Source organism: Pseudopodoces humilis, chromosome 7 (assembly GCF_049639895.1).
Source record: "Pseudopodoces humilis isolate 2021_Gansu_Grassland_sample_001 chromosome 7, ASM4963989v1, whole genome shotgun sequence".
Classification (NCBI taxonomy): domain Eukaryota; kingdom Metazoa; phylum Chordata; class Aves; order Passeriformes; family Paridae; genus Pseudopodoces; species Pseudopodoces humilis.
The window spans coordinates 54,942,638-54,964,984 of NC_142206.1; the positions used below are offsets into that span (position 1 = coordinate 54,942,638).

Sequence of the window (22,347 nt, forward strand, 5' to 3'; positions counted from 1 at the left end):
CTTGGCACCGGGGGACGTCGGCTTTGACACCCAGCCCCGGGCCCTCTCCTGCGGCTGTCACGCTGGCAGAGGGGAGGTCGACCTCTGCGCTGGGCACGCTGATCTCGGCTGCGGGCAACTCGGCCTTGGGGGAGGAGACTGAGAATTTGGGCTTGTCAAATTTGGGCATCTTGAGTTTGCCTTTCAAGCCGGTACCTTCCAGCTCGAGCTTGCCTTCGGCGCAGGGCGCTTTGAGGTCTACGTCGGGCGCCTGGAGCTCGAGGGAGCCTTGGACAGAGGGCAGCTTGATGTCGGGGGCCGCGATGCTGACGTCAGCATCGGTGGCCTTGAGCTCTGCCTGTGGGAGGCCAACGTCTGCATCCAGTTTGGGAGATTTGACAGTGGGCTTGGAGAAGACCACGCTGGGCACCTTGACTTTGGGCATGTGTATTTTCATGCCGCCTCCCTCAGCTTTGCCAGCAGCCACCTCCAGGCTGGCTTCGGCCTCGGGGCCTTGAAGGGTGACTTCACCCTCCTGGCTTTTGGGCAAGGAAACCTCAGCCTTGGGCAGGCTGATCTGCGCCTGGGGACCTTTGACTTTGGGCAGCTTGACGCTGGGCATCTTGACGTCGGGCATCTTGAATCGGCCTTTCTCGCCCTCTGCTGCTACAGCCACGGTCTCGACCGTCGCCTCCACGCCGGGCGCTTGGATGTCCGCTGAGGGCAGCGTCACGTCCGCTTCGGCGGCTGCCGAGGGCACCGTCACTTCAGGCTCCTTGAGACTGACATCTACCTCGGCGGCCACAGTGCCCTTGGCCTCTCTGCTGCTGGACCAGCCAAAGGAAGGCATGCCGAACTTGGGCATCTTGAACTTGCCGTCCTTGGTCTTGGTGGCCTCCTTCTCTGGGACTTTGGCTTCTCCTTCCACACTAAGGGTGGCCTCAGGTGCCTGCAGGTCAATGCTGGCCTGTGGAAGGGTGACGTCGACGGAGGGCAGGCTGACGTCCACCTTGGGAGCTTTGATGTCAGCTTTGGGCATCTTGAGGGAGGGCTTCTCCAGCTTCCAGCCAGCGCCTTCCGTCTTGGCACCGGGGACGTCGGCTTTGACACCCAGCCCCGGGCCCTCTCCTGCGGCTGTCACGCTGGCAGAGGGGAGGTCGACCTCTGCGCTGGGCACGCTGATCTCGGCTGCGGGCAACTCGGCCTTGGGGGAGGAGACTGAGAATTTGGGCTTGTCAAATTTGGGCATCTTGAGTTTGCCTTTCAAGCCGGTACCTTCCAGCTCGAGCTTGCCTTCGGCGCAGGGCGCTTTGAGGTCTACGTCGGGCGCCTGGAGCTCGAGGGAGCCTTGGACAGAGGGCAGCTTGATGTCGGGGGCCGCGATGCTGACGTCAGCATCGGTGGCCTTGAGCTCTGCCTGTGGGAGGCCAACGTCTGCATCCAGTTTGGGAGATTTGACAGTGGGCTTGGAGAAGACCACGCTGGGCACCTTGACTTTGGGCATGTGTATTTTCATGCCGCCTCCCTCAGCTTTGCCAGCAGCCACCTCCAGGCTGGCTTCGGCCTCGGGGCCTTGAAGGGTGACTTCACCCTCCTGGCTTTTGGGCAAGGAAACCTCAGCCTTGGGCAGGCTGATCTGCGCCTGGGGACCTTTGACTTTGGGCAGCTTGACGCTGGGCATCTTGACGTCGGGCATCTTGAATCGGCCTTTCTCGCCCTCTGCTGCTACAGCCACGGTCTCGACCGTCGCCTCCACGCCGGGCGCTTGGATGTCCGCTGAGGGCAGCGTCACGTCCGCTTCGGCGGCTGCCGAGGGCACCGTCACTTCAGGCTCCTTGAGACTGACATCTACCTCGGCGGCCACAGTGCCCTTGGCCTCTCTGCTGCTGGACCAGCCAAAGGAAGGCATGCCGAACTTGGGCATCTTGAACTTGCCGTCCTTGGTCTTGGTGGCCTCCTTCTCTGGGACTTTGGCTTCTCCTTCCACACTAAGGGTGGCCTCAGGCGCCTGCAGGTCAATGCTGGCCTGTGGAAGGGTGACGTCGACGGAGGGCAGGCTGACGTCCACCTTGGGAGCTTTGATGTCAGCTTTGGGCATCTTGAGGGAGGGCTTCTCCAGCTTCCAGCCAGCGCCTTCCGTCTTGGCACCGGGGACGTCGGCTTTGACACCCAGCCCCGGGCCCTCTCCTGCGGCTGTCACGCTGGCAGAGGGGAGGTCGACCTCTGCGCTGGGCACGCTGATCTCGGCTGCGGGCAACTCGGCCTTGGGGGAGGAGACTGAGAATTTGGGCTTGTCAAATTTGGGCATCTTGAGTTTGCCTTTCAAGCCGGTACCTTCCAGCTCGAGCTTGCCTTCGGCGCAGGGCGCTTTGAGGTCTACGTCGGGCGCCTGGAGCTCGAGGGAGCCTTGGACAGAGGGCAGCTTGATGTCGGGGGCCGCGATGCTGACGTCAGCATCGGTGGCCTTGAGCTCTGCCTGTGGGAGGCCAACGTCTGCATCCAGTTTGGGAGATTTGACAGTGGGCTTGGAGAAGACCACGCTGGGCACCTTGACTTTGGGCATGTGTATTTTCATGCCGCCTCCCTCAGCTTTGCCAGCAGCCACCTCCAGGCTGGCTTCGGCCTCGGGGCCTTGAAGGGTGACTTCACCCTCCTGGCTTTTGGGCAAGGAAACCTCAGCCTTGGGCAGGCTGATCTGCGCCTGGGGACCTTTGACTTTGGGCAGCTTGACGCTGGGCATCTTGACGTCGGGCATCTTGAATCGGCCTTTCTCGCCCTCTGCTGCTACAGCCACGGTCTCGACCGTCGCCTCCACGCCGGGCGCTTGGATGTCCGCTGAGAGCAGCGTCACGTCCGCTTCGGCGGCTGCCGAGGGCACCGTCACTTCAGGCTCCTTGAGACTGACATCTACCTCGGCGGCCACAGTGCCCTTGGCCTCTCTGCTGCTGGACCAGCCAAAGGAAGGCATGCCGAACTTGGGCATCTTGAACTTGCCGTCCTTGGTCTTGGTGGCCTCCTTCTCTGGGACTTTGGCTTCTCCTTCCACACTAAGGGTGGCCTCAGGCGCCTGCAGGTCAATGCTGGCCTGTGGAAGGGTGACGTCGACGGAGGGCAGGCTGACGTCCACCTTGGGAGCTTTGATGTCAGCTTTGGGCATCTTGAGGGAGGGCTTCTCCAGCTTCCAGCCAGCGCCTTCCGTCTTGGCACCGGGGACGTCGGCTTTGACACCCAGCCCCGGGCCCTCTCCTGCGGCTGTCACGCTGGCAGAGGGGAGGTCGACCTCTGCGCTGGGCACGCTGATCTCGGCTGCGGGCAACTCGGCCTTGGGGGAGGAGACTGAGAATTTGGGCTTGTCAAATTTGGGCATCTTGAGTTTGCCTTTCAAGCCGGTACCTTCCAGCTCGAGCTTGCCTTCGGCGCAGGGCGCTTTGAGGTCTACGTCGGGCGCCTGGAGCTCAAGGGAGCCTTGGACAGAGGGCAGCTTGATGTCGGGGGCCGCGATGCTGACGTCAGCATCGGTGGCCTTGAGCTCTGCCTGTGGGAGGCCAACGTCTGCATCCAGTTTGGGAGATTTGACAGTGGGCTTGGAGAAGACCACGCTGGGCACCTTGACTTTGGGCATGTGTATTTTCATGCCGCCTCCCTCAGCTTTGCCAGCAGCCACCTCCAGGCTGGCTTCGGCCTCGGGGCCTTGAAGGGTGACTTCACCCTCCTGGCTTTTGGGCAAGGAAACCTCAGCCTTGGGCAGGCTGATCTGCGCCTGGGGACCTTTGACTTTGGGCAGCTTGACGCTGGGCATCTTGACGTCGGGCATCTTGAATCGGCCTTTCTCGCCCTCTGCTGCTACAGCCACGGTCTCGACCGTCGCCTCCACGCCGGGCGCTTGGATGTCCGCTGAGGGCAGCGTCACGTCCGCTTCGGCGGCTGCCGAGGGCACCGTCACTTCAGGCTCCTTGAGACTGACATCTACCTCGGCGGCCACAGTGCCCTTGGCCTCTCTGCTGCTGGACCAGCCAAAGGAAGGCATGCCGAACTTGGGCATCTTGAACTTGCCGTCCTTGGTCTTGGTGGCCTCCTTCTCTGGGACTTTGGCTTCTCCTTCCACACTAAGGGTGGCCTCAGGCGCCTGCAGGTCAATGCTGGCCTGTGGAAGGGTGACGTCGACGGAGGGCAGGCTGACGTCCACCTTGGGAGCTTTGATGTCAGCTTTGGGCATCTTGAGGGAGGGCTTCTCCAGCTTCCAGCCAGCGCCTTCCGTCTTGGCACCGGGGACGTCGGCTTTGACACCCAGCCCCGGGCCCTCTCCTGCGGCTGTCACGCTGGCAGAGGGGAGGTCGACCTCTGCGCTGGGCACGCTGATCTCGGCTGCGGGCAACTCGGCCTTGGGGGAGGAGACTGAGAATTTGGGCTTGTCAAATTTGGGCATCTTGAGTTTGCCTTTCAAGCCGGTACCTTCCAGCTCGAGCTTGCCTTCGGCGCAGGGCGCTTTGAGGTCTACGTCGGGCGCCTGGAGCTCGAGGGAGCCTTGGACAGAGGGCAGCTTGATGTCGGGGGCCGCGATGCTGACGTCAGCATCGGTGGCCTTGAGCTCTGCCTGTGGGAGGCCAACGTCTGCATCCAGTTTGGGAGATTTGACAGTGGGCTTGGAGAAGACCACGCTGGGCACCTTGACTTTGGGCATGTGTATTTTCATGCCGCCTCCCTCAGCTTTGCCAGCAGCCACCTCCAGGCTGGCTTCGGCCTCGGGGCCTTGAAGGGTGACTTCACCCTCCTGGCTTTTGGGCAAGGAAACCTCAGCCTTGGGCAGGCTGATCTGCGCCTGGGGACCTTTGACTTTGGGCAGCTTGACGCTGGGCATCTTGACGTCGGGCATCTTGAATCGGCCTTTCTCGCCCTCTGCTGCTACAGCCACGGTCTCGACCGTCGCCTCCACGCCGGGCGCTTGGATGTCCGCTGAGGGCAGCGTCACGTCCGCTTCGGCGACTGCCGAGGGCACCGTCACTTCAGGCTCCTTGAGACTGACATCTACCTCGGCGGCCACAGTGCCCTTGGCCTCTCTGCTGCTGGACCAGCCAAAGGAAGGCATGCCGAACTTGGGCATCTTGAACTTGCCATCCTTGGTCTTGGTGGCCTCCTTCTCTGGGACTTTGGCTTCTCCTTCCACACTAAGGGTGGCCTCAGGCGCCTGCAGGTCAATGCTGGCCTGTGGAAGGGTGACGTCGACGGAGGGCAGGCTGACGTCCACCTTGGGAGCTTTGATGTCAGCTTTGGGCATCTTGAGGGAGGGCTTCTCCAGCTTCCAGCCAGCGCCTTCCGTCTTGGCACCGGGGACATCGGCTTTGACACCCAGCCCCGGGCCCTCTCCTGCGGCTGTCACGCTGGCAGAGGGGAGGTCGACCTCTGCGCTGGGTACGCTGATCTCGGCTGCGGGCAACTCGGCCTTGGGGGAGGAGACTGAGAATTTGGGCTTGTCAAATTTGGGCATCTTGAGTTTGCCTTTCAAGCCGGTACCTTCCAGCTCGAGCTTGCCTTCGGCGCAGGGCGCTTTGAGGTCTACGTCGGGCGCCTGGAGCTCAAGGGAGCCTTGGACAGAGGGCAGCTTGATGTCGGGGGCCGCGATGCTGACGTCAGCATCGGTGGCCTTGAGCTCTGCCTGTGGGAGGCCAACGTCTGCATCCAGTTTGGGAGATTTGACAGTGGGCTTGGAGAAGACCACGCTGGGCACCTTGACTTTGGGCATGTGTATTTTCATGCCGCCTCCCTCAGCTTTGCCAGCAGCCACCTCCAGGCTGGCTTCGGCCTCGGGGCCTTGAAGGGTGACTTCACCCTCCTGGCTTTTGGGCAAGGAAACCTCAGCCTTGGGCAGGCTGATCTGCGCCTGGGGACCTTTGACTTTGGGCAGCTTGACGCTGGGCATCTTGACGTCGGGCATCTTGAATCGGCCTTTCTCGCCCTCTGCTGCTACAGCCACGGTCTCGACCGTCGCCTCCACGCCGGGCGCTTGGATGTCCGCTGAGGGCAGCGTCACGTCCGCTTCGGCGGCTGCCGAGGGCACCGTCACTTCAGGCTCCTTGAGACTGACATCTACCTCGGCGGCCACAGTGCCCTTGGCCTCTCTGCTGCTGGACCAGCCAAAGGAAGGCATGCCGAACTTGGGCATCTTGAACTTGCCGTCCTTGGTCTTGGTGGCCTCCTTCTCTGGGACTTTGGCTTCTCCTTCCACACTAAGGGTGGCCTCAGGCGCCTGCAGGTCAATGCTGGCCTGTGGAAGGGTGACGTCGACGGAGGGCAGGCTGACGTCCACCTTGGGAGCTTTGATGTCAGCTTTGGGCATCTTGAGGGAGGGCTTCTCCAGCTTCCAGCCAGCGCCTTCCGTCTTGGCACCGGGGACGTCGGCTTTGACACCCAGCCCCGGGCCCTCTCCTGCGGCTGTCACGCTGGCAGAGGGGAGGTCGACCTCTGCGCTGGGCACGCTGATCTCGGCTGCGGGCAACTCGGCCTTGGGGGAGGAGACTGAGAATTTGGGCTTGTCAAATTTGGGCATCTTGAGTTTGCCTTTCAAGCCGGTACCTTCCAGCTCGAGCTTGCCTTCGGCGCAGGGCGCTTTGAGGTCTACGTCGGGCGCCTGGAGCTCGAGGGAGCCTTGGACAGAGGGCAGCTTGATGTCGGGGGCCGCGATGCTGACGTCAGCATCGGTGGCCTTGAGCTCTGCCTGTGGGAGGCCAACGTCTGCATCCAGTTTGGGAGATTTGACAGTGGGCTTGGAGAAGACCACGCTGGGCACCTTGACTTTGGGCATGTGTATTTTCATGCCGCCTCCCTCAGCTTTGCCAGCAGCCACCTCCAGGCTGGCTTCGGCCTCGGGGCCTTGAAGGGTGACTTCACCCTCCTGGCTTTTGGGCAAGGAAACCTCAGCCTTGGGCAGGCTGATCTGCGCCTGGGGACCTTTGACTTTGGGCAGCTTGACGCTGGGCATCTTGACGTCGGGCATCTTGAATCGGCCTTTCTCGCCCTCTGCTGCTACAGCCACGGTCTCGACCGTCGCCTCCACGCCGGGCGCTTGGATGTCCGCTGAGGGCAGCGTCACGTCCGCTTCGGCGGCTGCCGAGGGCACCGTCACTTCAGGCTCCTTGAGACTGACATCTACCTCGGCGGCCACAGTGCCCTTGGCCTCTCTGCTGCTGGACCAGCCAAAGGAAGGCATGCCGAACTTGGGCATCTTGAACTTGCCGTCCTTGGTCTTGGTGGCCTCCTTCTCTGGGACTTTGGCTTCTCCTTCCACACTAAGGGTGGCCTCAGGCGCCTGCAGGTCAATGCTGGCCTGTGGAAGGGTGACGTCGACGGAGGGCAGGCTGACGTCCACCTTGGGAGCTTTGATGTCAGCTTTGGGCATCTTGAGGGAGGGCTTCTCCAGCTTCCAGCCAGCGCCTTCCGTCTTGGCACCGGGGACATCGGCTTTGACACCCAGCCCCGGGCCCTCTCCTGCGGCTGTCACGCTGGCAGAGGGGAGGTCGACCTCTGCGCTGGGTACGCTGATCTCGGCTGCGGGCAACTCGGCCTTGGGGGAGGAGACTGAGAATTTGGGCTTGTCAAATTTGGGCATCTTGAGTTTGCCTTTCAAGCCGGTACCTTCCAGCTCGAGCTTGCCTTCGGCGCAGGGCGCTTTGAGGTCTACGTCGGGCGCCTGGAGCTCAAGGGAGCCTTGGACAGAGGGCAGCTTGATGTCGGGGGCCGCGATGCTGACGTCAGCATCGGTGGCCTTGAGCTCTGCCTGTGGGAGGCCAACGTCTGCATCCAGTTTGGGAGATTTGACAGTGGGCTTGGAGAAGACCACGCTGGGCACCTTGACTTTGGGCATGTGTATTTTCATGCCGCCTCCCTCAGCTTTGCCAGCAGCCACCTCCAGGCTGGCTTCGGCCTCGGGGCCTTGAAGGGTGACTTCACCCTCCTGGCTTTTGGGCAAGGAAACCTCAGCCTTGGGCAGGCTGATCTGCGCCTGGGGACCTTTGACTTTGGGCAGCTTGACGCTGGGCATCTTGACGTCGGGCATCTTGAATCGGCCTTTCTCGCCCTCTGCTGCTACAGCCACGGTCTCGACCATCGCCTCCACGCCGGGCGCTTGGATGTCCGCTGAGGGCAGCGTCACGTCCGCTTCGGCGGCTGCCGAGGGCACCGTCACTTCAGGCTCCTTGAGACTGACATCTACCTCGGCGGCCACAGTGCCCTTGGCCTCTCTGCTGCTGGACCAGCCAAAGGAAGGCATGCCGAACTTGGGCATCTTGAACTTGCCGTCCTTGGTCTTGGTGGCCTCCTTCTCTGGGACTTTGGCTTCTCCTTCCACACTAAGGGTGGCCTCAGGCGCCTGCAGGTCAATGCTGGCCTGTGGAAGGGTGACGTCGACGGAGGGCAGGCTGACGTCCACCTTGGGAGCTTTGATGTCAGCTTTGGGCATCTTGAGGGAGGGCTTCTCCAGCTTCCAGCCAGCGCCTTCCGTCTTGGCACCGGGGACGTCGGCTTTGACACCCAGCCCCGGGCCCTCTCCTGCGGCTGTCACGCTGGCAGAGGGGAGGTCGACCTCTGCGCTGGGCACGCTGATCTCGGCTGCGGGCAACTCGGCCTTGGGGGAGGAGACTGAGAATTTGGGCTTGTCAAATTTGGGCATCTTGAGTTTGCCTTTCAAGCCGGTACCTTCCAGCTCGAGCTTGCCTTCGGCGCAGGGCGCTTTGAGGTCTACGTCGGGCGCCTGGAGCTCAAGGGAGCCTTGGACAGAGGGCAGCTTGATGTCGGGGGCCGCGATGCTGACGTCAGCATCGGTGGCCTTGAGCTCTGCCTGTGGGAGGCCAACGTCTGCATCCAGTTTGGGAGATTTGACAGTGGGCTTGGAGAAGACCACGCTGGGCACCTTGACTTTGGGCATGTGTATTTTCATGCCGCCTCCCTCAGCTTTGCCAGCAGCCACCTCCAGGCTGGCTTCGGCCTCGAGGCCTTGAAGGGTGACTTCACCCTCCTGGCCTTTGGGCAAGGAAACCTCAGCCTTGGGCAGGCTGATCTGCGCCTGGGGACCTTTGACTTTGGGCAGCTTGACGCTGGGCATCTTGACGTCGGGTATCTTGAATCGGCCTTTCTCGCCCTCTGCTGCTACAGCCACGGTCTCGACCGTCGCCTCCACGCCGGGCGCTTGGATGTCCGCTGAGGGCAGTGTCACGTCCGCTTCGGCGGCTGCCGAGGGCACCGTCACTTCAGGCTCCTTGAGACTGACATCTACCTCGGCGGCCACAGTGCCCTTGGCCTCTCTGCTGCTGGACCAGCCAAAGGAAGGCATGCCGAACTTGGGCATCTTGAACTTGCCGTCCTTGGTCTTGGTGGCCTCCTTCTCTGGGACTTTGGCTTCTCCTTCCACACTAAGGGTGGCCTCAGGTGCCTGCAAGTCAACACTGGCCTGTGGAAGGGTGACATCGGCAGAGGGCAGGCTGATGTGCACCTTGCCAAGTTGGATGTCTGATTTTGTACCTTCTGATATTTCATATTTTGATTTTTTATTGATTTCGCTGTTCTGCATTTCTGTATCATTTTTCGTAATCGGTATTTTTCCCTTTGTGTCTTCGGTGTTAATTTTTATTGTAGAAGATTTCAATGTTGTTTTTTTTGGACTTGTCAATTTGCCTTTTTTCTTTTGGTTTATGTCATCCTGATCTTGTTGTCCTTTGGATATGCCTTCTTGTATTTCAGCATTTGGAACTGTTATTTCTTCTGTTGTTCCACTGAGCTGAAGCCCTTCTGCATATCCTAGGGTTATCACTTTTACTTCCCTTTCACTTATCTGTGCTTCAGCTTGGGCTGTTTCTTCCTTTGTAGTTGACCAGGTAAAGGTAGGAAATTTTAATTTTGGCAATCTGAATTTGCTTTCTTTCCCCTCTGTATCTTTTTCTCCTGTCTTCATTCCAATTTCTACATTTAAGGCTTTATCATTTGTGGGCATGCCATCTTCCTCTATTCCTTCCCTTTTTACCCTATCTTCTCTGTCCTCTCTGCTTTCTTCTCTTACTATTTTCATATCAGCTTTTGGTGTTTTCGCCACTTTGAATGATGGCATTTGTATTTTCCAAGTAGACACTTCTGATTCTGCATCTGGCATAAGAGATTTCACACCGAAATTCTTGCTGTCCTCTGAAGTCATATCAGCTGTTTTGTCTGGTAATGATTGTGGATCATCACCTCCCTGTTTGGTGGCGTCAATCTCTGTGTCTTTTCTTTTGGGCATTGAAATTCCATAATTTATTTTCTGAATATTTACTATCTGTATGTCCTCTTCTGCTTGATTTTCTCCTCTTTCCAGTGTGTCAGATGTCTGTAATTCTGCTTTAGCAGTACCTATTTCTAGGCCTTTTACCTGTACAGACCCTTTAGCTGTGTGACCCTTCAAGTCTGTGTTAATTCCACTTTCTTCGTCTTTTTTATCTGCTGTTCCTTTCTGTTTCTTTTTTCGGGATTTTGATGAGGCTTGTGGTGACTTTTTAGTTGGGCTTACTTTCAGATCAGGTGTTTCTAAGCTGGGCTTTGGTATCTCTATTGTTATGTCTGGTACTTCAGGTACACTAAATTTTGATGTTGCTTCCTTGTCTTTTTCTTTTTTAATGCTTATTTCAACCTCAGGGCATTGTTTTACTTGAGACGGAATGCCATTTTTCATCTCTTTTAAGTCTTTTGTTAAAGTTTCATATCTCTCCCCTGTTTTCATTTCATAAGCAGAAGATGTGGTGTATTCAAGAGTTAAGATTTCAGGATTTTCCAGGCTTATATCATCTTTATGTATGTTTTCTCTTTCAGATATCAGTGTAGTTTTTATTTCTTTTTTTTGCTTCTCTTGGGGTTCTGGTTTGGATCTGTGCATTCTGAATCCAATGCTAGGGAACTTCAGCTTCCTTTGGCTTCCTTTCTTCTCTTTGGTATGGACTTCTTGTGGAAATTGACACTCTGTGTCTGTGCTTGTAGGGGAAATATCCTGTATAGCAGGCTCATATGCATCTGATGTACTATGAGATCTTCTGTGCCTCAATATCTTTTTATTTTTGATTGTTTGAAATTTCGGCCATGATAATCTATCTTTTTTAGGTCTCTTACTTCTTCCCAGCCTTTGGCTTACAATTAATGTTTCCTTGTCTTCTTCTGAAATGTCTTTTCCTGAAACATGCGGTGTTTCTTCAGGAATGCTGTCACTGAGTTCTTTTTCCTAAAAGAATAGTAGTCAGAAGATTACAAGTAACTTAAATATAGGTGCAACAGAAAAGAAAAAACATACTATAAAATAGTAGAAAAATGTTCTTCTTATTACTTGTATCCACTTGTTATATAAGAAAATTCCTGAAGATTATACAAATATGCATTGTCAAGCAGAAATTATGTAAAATAAATGGGCTGTATTATATGGATTTCTGAAGATTTTGATTCCTTGCAAAACACTGCAGTAAACAGAGGTTTCTATATATATATATCTATAGATGTCTGTACAAATATATGTTATATATAGTATTTATATATACATATATGAGGAAAAAAAATTTTTAAATTGATGAAAACATATGAAGAGATCATAGGTCTATCAAAATATCAGTGGTTATATAAAATCTTAAGAAGGACCTGTGGATAAAAGTATTTACTGATATTTTACATTTTTGAACATACTGAATAGAAGTATTACAGAGATTACCCAAGTCTGTTCCATCAGCGGACAACTAACAATAAAAAAATGCTGACTCGCTAAAGAATATTTTTATACTCTAACACAAGATTGTGTATTAATGTAAAATCTATAGTCTCTTAAAGATATTTAAAAAGCTGCAAATATTGTGTGGGATTTCTTTTAACCATGAATATTCATGATACTAACTTTAAATACATATCTAAGTCTTAAGAAGACACAAGTGTTTTCTGATCTATTTCCACACCCCACATTACTGTAGTATGTTACCCAAACTTCGTAAATTAATCAGAATCTACCTGGCCTATCCTTTCCTTTTTGTGCTGAGCTGTAGAGTGTTCTAGATCTTCTTGCACAGCAATTTTTCTTTTGAGGCTGAATTGGACTCTGTATGGCTCAGAATATTGGAGAATCTTGAGTGCATCTTCATATTTGATATTATCAAAAAATATTGTGGCACTTAGAAGCTGATCACCTGCAAGTGGAATAATGCATAATTGTAATTACTTTGTGTTTTTTTATAGTTTTTTCAATTTTTTTTTTCATTTTAGCTTTTTTTTTTCACTGTTCCAGTGAAAACTGAGGTTTTTTATGGTATACAAAAAAATATCACATTTCATTATTGTTCAAGCCAGTGGTCTTAGAAATAATTAATATGGAGAGGTTAAGGTCACAGATAACATTAGTGGGTTTGAAATCTACTATTTCTGATACCTAAAGAGATGGCTATCACACAGCTAGAAATCTCATTATTTAAAGATACAGAATAAAATCAAAACAAAATAAAAAATCAGACTGTACCTTCTCTAAGACTAAATATTTTTGAAGCAGGAGATTCCTTAAGTACTTTTTTAATAAATATTCCTTCATTTCCTCCACCTTTCACACTAAAACCACTAGCACCAGCTTCCACTTCTGTTTTCAGGGTCACTTCCATTGTCTCCTAGAGATAGAAAAATAATTGAATTTATCATTTTTATTCATTTGTATTAAAGGGTTCTAAGTTGTTCTACAGTAAAGACTTTAGTCTCCTCAGGTGTATTTTCAATAGCTCAAGAAAGATTATCCAAAATAGAGAATATACTTAGTGTGGTTTTGATTCTGTTCTAAATAAGAATTAAGCACGTGTGTTAGGGTTATGTTGGATCAGGGCCATAGGGAAAATAGGTTATAATTTTAAAATGTGAAACATATGGAAACTATTAGGCCTGAAAGATTGTATATTTCTGTGAAGATGTTAACTACTCGCATTAAAGTCAATGGGCCAGAAAAGTCTGACTGGGAGCTAATGCTGTACTGCACTCAAATCAGAGAAGGGTGAAAAAAGAATTCTAAAAAGAATTATGGAAGAACCCCAAATAGGACAAATAAATGTTCATGCCTTTGCCACAACTCAGCCATTCATGAAGCTCCTGGTCAAAACAAATCCAAAGTCTTTACCCATTTATCCTTTCTTCTGACCACCTATTCACGTCTTTGTGTTATAACAAACTCTACTATTTATAAGGCTCATACCTGAAACTATGAAGTGCTTTTAGACTGACCTGTGGATGACTCTGTTTTGACTTGTCTGTAGAATGTTTTTTGTTTTCTTCTTGAAGCTGAAAAATATTTTTTAATTATTTAATGTTCAGAAGTCACAGTGTTCTTAAGTAAAATGAAAGTCAGTTAAAATTCCTGGTTTAGAGTAAGAACTGAGGCTGACTTTAATGGCAACAGAATAGAATCAGGATCAAATGCAATGTACAACATGAATGATTTAACTATACTATTCTCAGTAGTAAATTAGATGCTGAGGCCTCCCTTCATTGTACCAAAATTTGCATTAAATGAATGTCAGAGACCAAATTTCTGAAGATATTGCTTTTTTGTGTCCTAATATAGCATACTGTTCATGCTTTCAATTTTGTAAATGTACTTTTTTTTTCACTTACTCAACTTCAGCCTGAATTTCAAATTGTTGCCTACTTAATGTGGCTGTAGTAATTAAATCCCTAACTCTGAATAACCTAGAGGTATAGGTAATTTTGAAATACTTATTAGGTAGATTCAAGCCAATTATGTTTTCTAACAGGAAAACCAGTGTAGTTTCTTTATGCTCTCTGCCTCGTATCCTTCACAGAATTAAGTCAAATGCATTTTCTTGCCAGGAAACAAGAACAGGGTTAGCAAGTCCAGCAGAAAATAAAACTATCAATGAACATAGATGCAATTTTGGTGGGGACAGGGAGACAAAATGGCTGCAATAATGTCCCATTCTATGACATGTGACTCTCTGCTACTTGTGGGAGATAAAGCCTCTTGAATCAACTTGATAATGCCATGCCTACATGAAAATTCAATGTCTTGCCTTTAAATAGTCCTCTTCTATGGGATACTCAAAAACTGGAGAGGATCCCTGTGGCCTTGGACGAATGTCTTCTACTGCTACTTCATTAACCTGTGGAAAAGACATGAGGGATGGTAAAGGAGCATCCACCATTAAACAGTGACTTATTTTTTTAGGAGTGTTTCTCTAGTTATGCATAGTGTCCCTCTGAGTAAAAATTGTTCATTAGTGATGGTGGATAAAAAATAGCCAATATCTCTCTTTTTTAGGTTGAGAACAAATACAGTTCTCATGTTAAAGCACTCAAAAACACAAGGGACGGAGTTCTGAGAGACGAAAACCAGTGGTATGCTTCTTTTGATTTTCTTTATGTATCATATGCATCTACAGACTGAACAGACTGAAAAGAGATCAATTAGCAATAATTGAAAAAGTTTAAAAAGAAAAAAAAAAAATCCCTTTCCTGCTCTATTTGCACACATAAATTTGCATCCAATGGCTTCAAACTTTATTGCCTTCTATAAGCAAGCAAACCATGGAAGAGTCCCAGCAGGAATTTCTGCTGACAAGCACTTGGCATTCTTCCTTCTGCAGTCAGACAATAGGGAACCTAAACTGTCTAAATCTTTAAAGAAAAGTTACTGTAGTTAACAGCCATGTAATAGTTTGCTAAGTCTTGGTAGTAAATTTATGCCAATGGACCATGGCAAAGAACAGATGCCTTTACACAGGAACATCTTCCTGGTTTTTGAGCTGGCAGGACAATCCCAAGCTAAAATACAACATTTTTAATGGGAAGGAAAACCACCAGCAAGACTCAGCTATAAACAAAATATTTAAGATCCCATTTTGCCAAACTGTCATCACAGAAAAATTCAACTCTAAAAAACTCACAGAATCTTCATCCTCTGCATCTGCATCGGCATCAGCATCTCCCGGGGGCTCAGCCGGTCTCAGCTGTCGTCCAGAACCTGAAAGCAGGACACAGGTTGGTGCCTGCAGGATCCACACAGAGCACAGAGCAGTCAGCTAGAAAGCTGAAACCTTCTGGAGCAGCATGGCAAGGGACATGCACAGGCCAGTGGGAAGGCCTGTCCCACATGAGATTCCTAGCATCACAGAATGGTTTGGGTTGGAAGGGACCTTAAAGATCATCTAGTTCTCCCTACTAGCCATGGGCAGGGGTTATAATCTGACTAACTTCTAGTTCTGGATTTTCTCCAATCTGGGGATTCTTCTCCTTCACAAAAGCCTTTACATTTCTGAATATTTCTGTATATTTGGAAAAAGAAAAGTAGTGACCATCTTCTGACCCCAGTCTCCTGCACCAAGCCCCCACCTTTCCAAAGGGACTGAATGTAGCCCACAATGAAGGCTTGGAGGGACTGGAGAACAGAAAAAGGGAAGGAGAGGTGTACAGAGGGAATCTGAAGTATTTTTCCCTGAGCTGTTCTATTCTTTAAAATATCAGAATCAGTAATTAACAGCTTGCTAATTCACAATAAATTAAATTGATTGAAATTCCCTATATTGAAACTCTTCCTCACTTCTGACAAAGGTCTTAACAACAGGAAAGTAAATGTCATGAACCTTGATAGTCATAAAGACTCTGTTTTCTTAGTTTTTAAAAGTATTGAGGGCAGACAGAGAGAGATGAGCTGAAGGAGATGGGCTATCTGAAAGTGTGATTCTCTTGAAATGATTTAAATTGAGCACCAAAGAATGAAAACAGCATGAATTAGAACGTGTTTTCAGAGATCCAGGCTTAGCCAGTAGAGGACAGTGTGGCTGAACTACATATTCCCTAACGCACCAGCTGTTCACGAGCACAAGTCCTTGTCCCAATAACTATGTCTCTTTCCTGTCTCCATGCTTGTTTTTTCCAAGCCATCAGGCTGTCTAGCTCCCCGACACTCAGTTCTGCAACTGCCATTACTATACATAGTTTTGGCTCCCCTAAACAGATCATCTGGCATAAAAATATGCTCAAAAACAATTGTCTGTTTTAAATGGAGAATCCTTGGGCTGGAACACAAGATTTCTGGACATTACACACTGAGTGTGCAGACAAGATGGCACAACTTAGTCATGTCTGCAATCACTGACTTTCACATGCTGCCAAGCTCTTGTTAAAGTGGCTGGGATTTTGTTGGTCACTCCTCATAGTTTTCTGATCTACGTTTACTTTTTTCTTGATTTTTTTGAAGATGAAATTATATTGTACAGGCAAGGTTTTGAAAGGGTTATGCCCCAGTGATCAGTAATGGACTACTTTGTTAAGATGAATGGAAACAGTGAGCTTCCAGTAGGAATATCCTGTAACAGTCTCTGGGCCAACCTTCCAAACTTGATAAAATAGAAAGCAATCCTCATTAGCCATATGTACAGCATCATAATCAGCTCTCCTGCAGTACTCCAGCTCCAGGGAATTAGGATCAACCCAGAACACATCAGGGCTGCCAGACCATTCCTCCTTTAGCCTTCGCAGCACTAGTCCTGACACCTACAATGGACAATTCTAGCAAATTCTAGAAAATGGTTTTAATGCACATTTTAACTCAGATTAAAGACCTGCTTGAAATTTAGCTTGTTTTTTTTTTTCAAAAGCTCTAGCATTTGCAGTCTTCAGAAGCTCAAGAAAACTTATCTTATGAAAAGTTATCATAACTTTGTTAAAAACTTTAGACATGTATTTATGAACCTGTTTTTAAGCATTTCTGCTTGAAAATTCTGGAATCCATTCATGAAGCATTTCACCAAATGTATTTTAATAAGCATCATATGAGGAAGAGAGCTGCTGGATTGATGCTTGATTGTTTAATTTGTCAAGTGCTTCTAAAGGTTCAGGTGCCAACAATAAATTTTATGGCTGTTACTAAAATTCCAAGAAATAGTAAGGACTTAGGCTTGTGGCATTGCCATATTTTTCACTTGGGAGAATCCCACCCACAAGTGCTGCAGTCCAGTAGAATGACTTAACAGAAAATTGCTTGGATTGCTGGAGTATTTGCTCTTCAGTGCAGCACTTCAGCATTAACTACAGCATTGATCCCTGGTGGTTGCCAATAATTTTCCTACTGGAAAAGAAACAGGAAAGAATCATCTGTGAGACTTCTTAGGCTGGTTCACTGCAGTTTCTCTTGTTTTACTCTGATGTAACTTCAGTGACACTTTAGTAGTCTGGAACTGGAGCAATACAAGTACAGTACCTCTCCTAAACTCTGATAGTAGCGCCTTTTCCTAAAAGAATCAACCAACATATTACTGTCCCCAGGGCTAACAGAGACGTGGGTGAGATTGCAAGGAGGGGCACACAGATGACCTTCCCTCCCAAAGCTTCACACTGAGGCTTTTCCATCCACCCTAATTTCCCCAAACTCCGCCTAGGCTGCCCCTCTATGAGAGTTAACCCATGTCATAAAGGACTTGCTGTGCCCTTGATTCCTACCATAGACTAAGATTTGTTTCTGATTATTTCTTGATTCAGAATACTTTCAAAAGGAATCTATAAAAGAGGGGTATTACAGTACGTTTTCAGTAAAGCCTTCTTTCTGAGTAAAACAGCCTGTGCCAATAAACTGTGATTTATATGCATGTCATTCTCATGCCCTGAATAGTAGTGATGCCAACATTTTATAGATTTTAACTTTTTTTTATGGACCCTGGACAATCAATGCTTTGTTCAAAATGTTTTCATAAACAAGATGGAATTTACATCAGTGACTACTTCTAATAGCCACTGGACTGACTTCAGAACAAGGGAATTTTTTGAAAGTAAGCAGTAGGAGTTATATAGGCTGGATCATTTTCATATCATATGACTGAAATGTGTATCTGCTTTTTGAAATGCAAGTATTAAAAAATTATTTTATCTTTAGCCTAGCAACCTAGATGGACTGTTTAGGCAAAACCAGAAGGAAAACATAAAAACAGGGTTTCTTTTGGTATTCACATTCTATAGGCAACAGTCTCCAAAATTATATTTGATAAAATATAATGAATTCCAAGTATGACAGTGCCATTGAATTTAAATCAAATGTGCTTTAATGTATTGTATAAAGAGAAACCTAGTTTTAATTGGAACACTGGCATATAAAATTCCTGTGATCTGTATACTTTAAAATAAAATAAAACAGTACATGAGAATACCAGAGATGTTAATAAAGAAACAATGTATTTTGCTGATCATCCTAGCCTCTCTGCTTCCAGACTATAGCCCTTTCTCTGCAATTTTTAGATTTGTGTTTTTTGCTTTTTAAGATTTTGTACTAAAGTTATATTTGCATATGAATAGTGAATTTAAGTAATCTGCTCTTATCTTTAAGCATATTACTTTTCCTTGCATCAACTTCAATGTTACTTCAACAAATAGTTTCTCTTAATAGACAGAAACCTGATCCATGATCAGTATCTGTCCACAGTGAAAAGTTTAATGTTTTGCTCACTCACTTATTGTTATTTAAGGTCACAACCTGTACCTTTTCTTTAGGAGGATTTTGGCATTTGCTAGTTACCATTTCTAAGCTGTGACAACAAACTAACAGTCCTGTTTGTGCAGTGTTGTGGAAATAACTCTGAGTCCACAGCCAGTTAGAAAACTTGTGCCTTGAAAAGTGGGCAAGGCTGGGACATCTTTAGATCTGTCAGGTCTTTCCTGACAGTGCAAAGCACACTCTGGACAGACAACCTCATTTGTGTTATTAATAATAATAAGAAGGAATGAATAATTGCAAGACAAACAACAGGAGCAATCATTTAATGTCATTGTAGTTGGCACTGTGTTTGACCCCCTAAAGAATTCCTTCATATAGGTCAGCAGGTTTCGTGGTGCTCCCTCATGGGCTTATGTCTTGTTGTAAACAAAGATGTGTATGGCTGCTGTCACGGACAGCTTCAGCTGGCTCCTGTGGCAGAACTCTCTACCTGCAGCCATCAGTCCCTGTACCTGCAGGTCTGGCTGTCCCTCTGCCCTCAGGCACCCTGGCATGGGGCTGCTATTCCTCATGCATGAGTGGCTGGGAACTGCTAATGCATTTCTCCAGAATGTCTTTTTTTTTAAAACCCCATCCCTCTTCAGATGGATGGTGTGCCTGACTTTTCCCCCCACAGCTTGTTCTCCCTCTCCTGCAGGTATCGCAATTACTGGGATTCCTTTTCCTCCCTCAGAGCTCTCACGGCTGCCTGAGCAGCGCTGCCGTCAAGTCCCACAGCCCCTTCTGATTCACTTCTTAGAGTTGAAATAGGGAATACTTAGAATAGTTAGAATATTTTAAATCGTGGGTCCCAGCTCAGGAAAGCACTTGATAACAGGAACACTATGTACATGCCTGACATTCATCTTGGCCTCTCAAGAGCTCTTTTTCAGATAGGTAAGTTCACCTGACTTCTAAGCAAGTAATGCTGGAGAGAAATGATCCTGCAAGCATCAGCTACAAAGATAAGAATCTGGAAGTGTCTGCAAATAAGCCTTGTTGTGCATGTGCTGTGTTCCTGAAGGAAGCTGCCATGAGGTTTAAACCACGGTTTATAGCACAAGATCTCGCACAGTGTGTGCAGGCCTGACCACCACCTCGAGAAGGTTTGTGGCATTTCCAGTAAACAGCTCCAATGATGCCGGGGAAAACCAGCAAAAAACCCAAGAGGTTCATCTTCTACAGAGATTTCCTAGTGCATTCCAGAGACCTGGATTCATTCCACTGTCCTGCAAGCTCCCACGGACCGAGTTACAACAACTGCTGGGCAGGGCCCTGGGGCACGGCCGGAGCGCGGCAGGAATGCCGCGGCTGTCACTGCAGCCGGGCGGGATCCATGGCCGCGGGGAGATGCGGGCCCTGTGTCACGGACCGGGCTGCCTCTCCCAGCCCTCCACCGCGGGAATGTCGTGTTACTTCACTTGAACCGCTGCCAGCGAGCCAGCGGGGGCACCCAGCAGCTCCACCTAGAAGAACCAGCTTGTCAGCTCTGAACAGAGCGGCTGCCGCGGTGGAAAAATCAGCCCTTCTGCCTCAGAAAAGGTGTTAAAGTGAGGACCAGCACCGCCCCTTTAGTGTTTCCCCTCTGCTCTGTGCTGAGAGCGAGACCCTCCCCACCAAGCCCTGAAATTTCTGTGGGATGAAGACAAAGGACTACTCTGTGGAAGGAAGATAAAGATTTTGCTGCTGAAGGAGTTTAACAGGCCTTATTATCAGCGGGATGCTATCAGAACCAGCTGGGCCGGTGTTCAGGCCACACTCCAGCCTTTGTTTTGCACTGGTTTGGCAATGCCCCTTGGCTGCACTCTGTCCCTGGGCTGCATACTTGTGCTGTGATGAATGTAGCTCAGACCTGCGAGCCCAAAGCGGGGGCTTGTAGCACAGTCGTGCTAAAGGAGCAGCTACTCCCAAATAACCACCGTGAGTGAATAGTTTCCTTCCATTCAAGGCATGAACAAGATGTTTTGATTCATTGCCTTGGTATGTTAAGCTGCCCTTGTTGGCTGTTAGAGTACTTCATTAAAAGCCTTCAAATAATTTCATCTCAAAACCTTTTGAAGACATTATATATATGTGAGTTACAATCATGAGTCTCCTTGCCCAGCCAGAGGACTGCCCATGAAGTTAACACTTACTTTTATCAAAAGGAACAGTACTCTGCTCTGCAAAGTACATCCAAGCAGGGAAATGTCTCGGGAAGGTTCCTTGCAGGCCATGCTGAGCTCTGTAGAATTTTATAGAGCATTTTCTACAGGTTGACTAATATCAGGGAAGATGTGTAAAAGCACTGGCAACTAAGAACTGATATAAACACTACCATAAAAACAGAAACTGACAGCCCCCAGATGAAAAGAAGAGTGAATGGCTTTCTCGTGAGTGTGTGTTTATTGATAAGCTCTGCCCACAGATTTAAAAATATTAAAAGCATTCCTGCTCACACTTCACAGTAGGAGCAAAACCTTTAGGAAGGCTGATCAGAAAGAAGTTCTTGATTCTTACAGTGGTCCACCTTTCCTCTGATGGTAAAGATAAACTTAATAGAAACCACAGAATATTTCCGAGCATGAAAATAAATCACTCTGGTGGGGCTCTGCACAGACCTCCTCAGCTTGAGTCATATTTTAACATGAAAAGCACAGGGGACATTTTTTTTCCCAATTGTCAAACTGAAATTTCCCAGATCCTGAGTTAATGACCTTCATCTAGCTATCATCATTTATTGGTTACTTGGCTGTATAGGAAATGTAGTTTGATCTACATAATTCTTCTGCTACAAGGATAAAATATTAACTAAAGTATTTCATTAGTCTGATATTTCAACTCTTACTGAAACAGAATAATGTTTCCTACAAGTAACAGAGTTTGAAAATAAGCTCTTAAGCAAAGTTCATTGCAAGAACATGAGTAGAGTGATATCCAAAAGAGACAGCAAAAGCAGACAGCAGTGGCTAATATCTGTATTTGGCTCTGCTGGTCCATCCCTCCTCTTCCTAGCTAAAAACACAGCTACAAGTGGCAGAGTGAAAAAGGTAGCTGGAGAAATGCTCATGGTACCCAGCAGACAACCAGAGGTTTGGTGCTCTTTCCTCTAGGCCATGGTTCTGTCTCAGAAGCACAGGTTTTGTACCATCTCTAGTTCTAGTCTGTTTGCATGGAGAGCAGGTGTAACTTCCTGCCCTGTGTCTCTGTCTTGGATGTCTTAGGCAGAAATTTTCCTCTCTCTCAGGTTTTATGTGACAGAATGGGTTTCCAGTCTGTGCTTTACTCCCTGCATGTATACGGTGGTTTTTTTGCATTATGATTTTTCCAGGATTGCTGGGCCTGTTCTTGGAAAAATGATAAGAGAAGGGAATCACTTTTTAGCAGGTGTTGCTATGCATGCCCAAACTCCTGGCCTAAACCAAAATTGCTTACCGCCCTTTTGGACAGAAAGTGAGTTAGCAATTCATAGCCAAATAAAGCAATTAAGGCTGGTCTAATCCACTCTGATCCTTAACACTTTTATCTCCTGTGACTCTCAACAGTTTAATCTCTTGGGATATACTGGTTTTACTTGCAATTGATTCACTACTGTGCTGTAAACAGTTATATGGATATCCAAATAAAACTTTCTGGAGTGTCACTACCCATCTGGATGATCCGAGTTTTAAGAAGGGTTTCAGGAACATATTGGAAATTAAGAGCTCTCACTTGATTACCAGCTTCAGAAATCCTAGTGGGAACTACTCTGCAGCTATTTGATTATCCAGTATATCGATTATCTTGCAATTTTCTCCCTTCTGAAAGAAACCCCTTCACCTCTACAGCTGGACTTGGGAAGGGAATGCACAGCATATCTGCCATCCTCTCAGAGCAAGGAGTTGATTCCT

General features: G+C 48.7%; 1 protein-coding gene across 1 annotated transcript in view; it reads right to left on the reverse strand.

The window, feature by feature from the left end:
- The window catches only part of AHNAK2 (AHNAK nucleoprotein 2), a 131,719-nt gene that overhangs the window by 18,584 nt on the left and 90,788 nt on the right, over window positions 1–22,347 (reverse strand). Inside the window, exons 4-9 of the mRNA XM_088058071.1 lie at window positions 14,901–14,977; window positions 14,028–14,117; window positions 13,222–13,278; window positions 12,479–12,620; window positions 11,977–12,152; window positions 578–11,209 (exon numbers count right to left, since the gene is read on the reverse strand). Of these exons, the coding sequence (XP_087914197.1) occupies window positions 578–11,209; window positions 11,977–12,152; window positions 12,479–12,620; window positions 13,222–13,278; window positions 14,028–14,117; window positions 14,901–14,977 (11,174 nt within the window). The remainder of the gene's footprint in view (window positions 1–577; window positions 11,210–11,976; window positions 12,153–12,478; window positions 12,621–13,221; window positions 13,279–14,027; window positions 14,118–14,900; window positions 14,978–22,347) is intronic.